Genomic DNA, 6757 nt, shown 5'->3' with positions numbered 1-6757 from the left:
CAAATCTAAACTCAAAACTCATCTGTTCAGACTTGCTTACTCTCTCTAAACTGCTTCACACGGTCCCCCCTCCCTTTTTATTGTTTGTTGTCTTTTATTTTGTATTTTATATTTTTGTTTTTATATTTTCTGTACAGTGACCTTGGGTGTCCTGAAAGGCGCTTTCAAATAAAATGTATTATTATTATTATTATTATTATAATGTTTCTGTTTCTATATTAACAGGTAATTAACTTAAACACAGAATTCACATTATGATTTTTATTAATTTGAAATAAGGTAATGTCCCACTAGGCTGTAGGACACAAAAATTGTAATGTGGCTTTCGCAGCAAACATAACTCACCATGCAGAACTTTAGTTAGTAAGTAAGTAAGTAAATTTTATTTATATAGCACCTTTCACAGATAAAAATCACAAAGTGCTTTACACAATAACAATAACAGTAAAAACACAATAGCAGTAAATAAAAGATACAAGAGAACAACGATACAGACGAATTTACTGAGGACATATTTTAAGTTTTGGGGCCTGTTGATTTAGCACAGACAAGGCTGCTGTTACAGTATAACTGTATCATTTTTATAAATACTATGGGTTTATTTGGAGCATTGATCCTTATTGTTAGTGACCTAATGAAGAGGAGGGTGGAAAGGAGCTGCTTTGTAGAGTTGTAGCCCCCCTCAAACTGGTTGGTTTTTCATGTATTTACTCTTGTAAGCTTTGTTTCACTCAAACAATGTAATTCAAAGAGATAGCTGTGATTGTATGCTTTACATGTAAGTGATAGAATTGTATTAACGTATTTGATTTGATAACACTTAATTATCGCAAGAAATCAACAAAAGCCATGCATAGCTTATTGTCACATCATCAAAATTAAGAAACTGAGCATTTTGTCAACATGCTACCCTTCTGATTGTAGGTACGGAATGTTGACATCCCCATGCTGGACCCATACAGGGAGGAGATGCTGGACAAGAACTTCAACACATTCAGTTTCGGGGGTCACCTGAACTTTGAGGCTTATGTCCAGTACCAGGAGTACTGTGGCTTCACCAAGGCAATGGATACTCTGCGCAGCATGAAGCTTATGCTGAAAGGAGAAGATGGAAAGGCAGTGGCCTGCAACATTAAGGTACAGCAGGCTCTTCTTGGTTGTAAAATGGTTGGTTGGTTGCATTAGCCGTGTTAATGGTAATTGCAAGAACACCGTAAGCGATGATTATTTATTTTCCCAGTTATTCAGCTGAACTGTTGAAATATTTCCTTTTAGCACAAAGGCAGTTTAGTGTGAAATAATTTTCTGAAAGCTTTCCGTTTCTAATCTTCATGACCTGGTGTATGTAACTAAGCTTAAGTCATTTCAGTTCCTCAATATGTCATCTGAGATACAGAAATTGATCATTGCAAACTTTTGACAGGCAGCACATTCAGCAAACACGAGTTTAACTCATGACTAAGTTTTAAAAAGAGACTTCTTTTCTCAGTAAGGCAAAAAGTGAGCATTGCAAGGTTGTGTGTTGGCCAATCAAACTTGCAAACACACACGGTAATGGGAGATTAACTTTGTAACATGAACACTGTATTTCTGCTTTTTAAATCACGATTGTAAAGTTCTTGTAACACATTGCTATTTTTGGTCTGATTGATCGCTGAGGGCATATCAGATATCTGCATACCTCTGTTTTGCGTGTGAGGCCACAAGAGAATTGCAACTGCTGTAGTGATATTGCACAGATAGGCAGATTTTAGCAATTAGATTGTGCTGTTCAGAGACACATAGCAGCTTTAAGACCTTTTAGTGAAATGAGAATTAAAGCTGCGTCTTCATTATTTCCAAGGTAATGAGGGTAAGGGAGAGCCAGGTCTCTTAATCCACAGAATAAAGCTTCACTGTGGAATCTAAATTAGGGTAGAAGAAGCAAAGGAGGGTCTGCATCAAAGAAACAAGGAACAAAAGAGATAGAAGTGTGGTCTGTCCATAAAGACATACTATGCAGGATTTTCCTAAAAAGTAATGTATAGACTTATACAGAAGTAATCTTTCTCAGTCATCATTTATGACCCACTATAAGCGTGTGGTGGTGTATTTGTTTTTACCTCTAAATAACATTAAAAAAAACAAAGAGAAGGCATCTTGTAATCTCACCAACTCTTGCCTGAACATGAAGGGCTTTATCTTGCCTGCTTGCATATGACATGAAGTATTTTGAAAACGATGACCCCCATAACCCTTCCTGATGATCAGTATTTTACTGAGGTACTTTTAACCAAGGTACTAAGGTACATTATTGAACCTCTGTATACAGGTGCTGGGGATTTCAATGTCATGTCACTGTGAATATTTTCTACCACCTGTCCCTCCGCTGGAAGGAATGATTTGCCAAAATAGAACAGCTAAACCTTTGTAAGCACCCAGTTGGTAGAAATATTTGAAGAGCCGGATCTGACCTACTCAAATGATTTTGCTCCTCATTTTGACAAGACTGTTGAGTCTGGATTTACTCATTAACGGCAGTATCAATACACCGGTACCAGCTGCATTCTCGTGCTCTCTCTTATTGTTAACATTTACTAAAGTAATTCTGCTGTTCTCCACTCCTTGTTATATTTATCTTTTTCAAAATATTTCAGATTTTATGCCCTCAATGTCAGTTTTTTCCTTGGTATTGAAATTGTATTAAATATCAATATTTTTTTCAAGGTATTATATCAAATTTAGAAATTTCAACATAGTGACAACACTAAAAAAAGATTCTTACAAGAAAATAAACTTACTACTAGGTACTCTACCTTTTCTACCATTACAGCACTTTTTGAACGCTTTCTATCTCTACATATGTGAATTCCTCAGGTGGCCTTCGACACCAGCAAGCACCTGAGTGAGTTTGCTCTGAAGAGGAGGAGCATGGAGAGGCTGAAGTTACAGGAGCTGGAGAGGCAGCGAGAGGAGCAGAAACGACGGGAGAAGGAAGAGGAGGAGCGGCGTAAGGAGGAGGAGAGGTAAGATGGAGGACAAAAGAGAAATGGAAAGCTAGTTCATGATAAAAAATGTCTCCAGAAGATTCATGTAACTGCATCAGGGCGGCGACCACCAATGCATGGTGTTGTTCTAATGCATTCATATTTGATTGTGTATTTATAGTGTTTGGGAATTCATTTTCAATATAATATTGAAAAACAATTGATCTTTTTCTTCAGGAAACAGAAGGAGCAAGAAGAGGAGGAGAAGGAGAGGCGGAAGGAGGAGAGGTTACGAAAGCGAGAGCAGAAACTGCGGGAGCGGGAGGAGAGGAGGAACCTGAAGAGGGTGAGGCGACAGCAGGAGGAGGAGCAGAAGAAGCTGCAGATGAAGATCGCCATGGAGGAGAGGAGGCTGCTGCTGGCTCAGCGCAACCTGGAGTCGATACGGCTCATTGCTGAGCTGCTGGCCAGGGCCAAGGTATGGCATTTACACAAAGACACACTGTACACCTCTGATTGGGTGTATACACACACATCCATCTGGTATGTAATGGTACTTCTGATTTTGATACCAATGCTGAGGTAACTGTCTACAAATGTGATGCTTTAATGCCTTAGTAAACACTGCACTTGAGATGTTTTTTAAACAAACTGTGAGAGCACTGCAAGGTCAGCTTTAATGTTCGAAGCCTCACTAGACTCATAAATATTCATCAGGAAAGAACACAGTAAGTGCAGCTTATTCGGCGTGTCTGTCATCAAAGAGGGCTATTGATGTCGGGCCCGTTTTCTTGATGAAAGTTAACTGACGAGACAACACTCCAAGAAGCCGCTGCTCAAAGCAAAGAAATAGTCTGGTACATGACCTCCTGTGAAACCACAGAACTTGTTGTCTTTACACTTCCTTTCTTGTATGGATTAAACAAACAAAATAAAAACTGTGAATTATTGAGCTTTATGGGTGCTGGTAGATGGTTTTGGTACCTTTGGACAGAGTCAGGCGAGCTGTTTCCTTGTTACACAAGAGTAGAACCTTAAATTGATTTCATACCGCTCGATAAAGAGCTTGTGTGTTTTGCAGAGAAAATTACTTGGATGACATGTATCACGTCATCAAGACTGTGTCGCTTTTGTTGGTCTCATCTGTACCTACGTTGTTTTCCTCTCCAGGCCCTGAAGCAACAGCAGCAGGAGAAAGAAAGGGCTGAACGGGAGGAACGGGAAAGGCAGGAGCAGGCCCGACAGAAGGAGGAACTTGCTCGTCTTCAGCAGCTGGAGGCCTGCCGACGCAAGCAGGAGGAGGAGCTCCGGAGGGTGGAGGTGGAGAAGGAGCGAGCGTTGGAGCTCCAGCGCCGTGAGAAGGAGCTAAGGGAGAGACTGCTTTGCAATCTGTTGAAGAAGAGCAGTGGGAAAACCACGAGACCTCCAGGCACGCAGGACCAGGCTGGCCCTGAAACGAGTGATGGGGCCTCTGATCCTGGTGGCAATGTTGTCATGCTGGGCGTCCTGGGCCGGGTGTATGGAATGAAGGCAGCTGAGAGCAAAGAGAAGCAGGTGTCCAAATCCAGCATGCACTCCCAAGTTTTGGGCAAAAACAGAGCAACAGAGGAGAGAAGGGGAGGAGAGGACAGGAAGAAAGACCGAGAGGGAAGGAGGGAAGAGGTGGTGAGGAGCGGGCACAGCAGGGAGCAAGCTGGGGGCCGCTCCCATAGAGAGAGGAGCTCCCACAGCCGGGGCAGGAGGAGGCGCTCCCACAGCTACAGCAGGAGGAGAAGGAGCTCCAGCCACCGCAGGAGGAGCTCCAGTCGTCACAGGAGGAGCCTCAGCCGCCGGGGCAGCAGGAGGCGCAGCCACAGCCATTGCAGCAGGAGCACGAGCTCCAGCCGGGACAGGAGTCGGAGCAGCAGCGGAAGGAGTTACAGCAGAGGGAGGAGCCGCAGGCACAGTCACCATAGATACAGCAGGGGCAGCTCTAGGACCAGCAATAAGAGTAGAGACAGGAGGAGTCACAGCCATTATAGTCGAAGATGCAGGAGGCACAGCTACAGTAGAGACAGGAGCCACTCCAGACGACGGTAATCTCATCGATCACTTTATTAATCGATATATTCCCCAATCTGGGCTTACTCCTGAAGTTCAGTGAGGTTCAGAAGAAGTATAGATATATTTGCCCCCCTCATGAAGTGATGTAACAATGCATCAAACGGTTTTCTCCAGGATAGGGGAGCTTGACAAAAAATAAACATCTTAGCTATAGGTAAAAAAATCCCCTATGAGATTAAAATAAACTCCTTTTTTTTCTCCTTCTCACATTTCATGCTGTCACATTGACGCTGCTGACAACTGTGAATTTGTCAAAATGTTTACATTTAACTGTTTAATGGCATAAAGCAACACATTTACGGTTTGAGTTCTTGAATATTATGTTTTTGCCATGTGTGAAAGGCATCATATCAGCATCAGTACACTAAAATTCTGATGAAGTATGAACATAATAGGGTATCAAAATGAGTGATCCATTATGTAATAATTGATGGTCATTACATTGGACTTTGACAATACTAGCTAACTGATAAATATTTGAATTAAAGGCTAATATCATAGGCTCACTGTGAACCCAGAAACTTGTTCATACCTCCATTTTGTGCAGGAAAGTTGTATTTGTGCATGGATAACAGTGACTTATGAAAAATGGCGAGTCCAGAGAACAAAATGTGTTTGTTGTTTTGATGTGGCACCAGCCTGTTCACCCACACTTGTAGCCTGATTACAGAAAAAAACAGCATCTTGCACCAACATGTAATCAGTTTCAGAAACTTTCAGACCACATGGCTGCCTGAGTCATGAAGACTTTTCAGTGGCTGCTGTTCGGTTACAAATGTGAAACTTCCACAGACTTTAGGAAACGTACCTCTGTGTTTAGGTTGACCTGCAAACGGACTGATTTCGCAGTACTGTTTCACCTGCCTGAAATATTTCTTGGACTTCAGTAAAAGGCTGTGTTGCTGATAAGCAGCTCAGGAAAAATAACACGACTGAATTCTGCAAAAGACTTGTCGCCGAGCTCAACCAAGCAGCGCCAGTTTCAGCTGACAAAGACTGATTTTAGTTTTATTTAAATTTCTTTATTTTGGAGGAAACTTTGAAAGGGAAAAGTGATTACTTGAGTGAGTTGTGTGACATAATGAAACATAGGACCTGACTCAACAAGCAGTGTACTCCCTCTTTCCTCTGTCATTCATGGGTCTTGAATACAAGTGATGGCTTTGAGATCGGTCCAACAGTTTTTCACAAAGTTTCATCATTGTTTTAGGAAAGTAGCTTCTGAGATTCAAGTCAAACCAGCACAGTACCAAGTAAAAATGCAACGTTAGGATGTAACTGCTTTCATGTTCACTGTGTGATACCGGATACATATATTTAGCCTAACTTATAACTATACAAACGGTTCTCTTTGCTTTATTTCAGCTTCTGAGAGGTCATTTAAGTCCAATATTTTGTTGACACTGCAACATCAGCATTGTTACTAGTCATGGCAAAGCCCATTTTTTCTGTGTACTGTACACTCATGATCTGCTAGAGCATGTCTTGCATACACATTGTTAAAATAAAAACATCAAGCTGAAAACTTTGATGCTCTCCCACCTTAACTTTCTGCTTTAACACTCGCTCATGCTCCACTGTGATCAGCAGCATTAAAATTCTGTGTCAGAACGAAGTGCGTATTGTCAGTCAGTTTTTGGAAATGTGATGCTTGTATTACTTCTTTAAATCCTTGTGTGGAGGATCAA

The 6757-nt window shown here is 41.5% G+C and overlaps 1 protein-coding gene across 2 annotated transcripts in view; it reads left to right on the top strand.

Annotated features, from left to right (window-relative positions):
* Positions 1-6672, top strand: part of akap17a (A kinase (PRKA) anchor protein 17A) — a 9503-nt gene extending 2831 nt beyond the window's left edge. For both annotated transcript variants that reach the window (XM_050048816.1, XM_050048815.1), the window contains 4 exons: positions 925-1137; positions 2857-3005; positions 3204-3444; positions 4137-6672. In XM_050048816.1, the coding sequence (XP_049904773.1) occupies positions 925-1137; positions 2857-3005; positions 3204-3444; positions 4137-5045 (1512 nt within the window). In that variant the 3' untranslated portion in view covers positions 5046-6672. The remainder of the gene's footprint in view (positions 1-924; positions 1138-2856; positions 3006-3203; positions 3445-4136) is intronic.
* The last annotated feature ends 85 nt before the right edge of the window (positions 6673-6757 follow it).

The sequence above is a fragment of the Epinephelus moara genome, chromosome 7, assembly GCF_006386435.1.
Source record: "Epinephelus moara isolate mb chromosome 7, YSFRI_EMoa_1.0, whole genome shotgun sequence".
NCBI lineage: Eukaryota > Metazoa > Chordata > Actinopteri > Perciformes > Serranidae > Epinephelus > Epinephelus moara.
The sequence above is the reverse complement of the archived record's forward strand: the minus strand, read 5'-3'. Positions and strand labels throughout refer to the sequence as shown.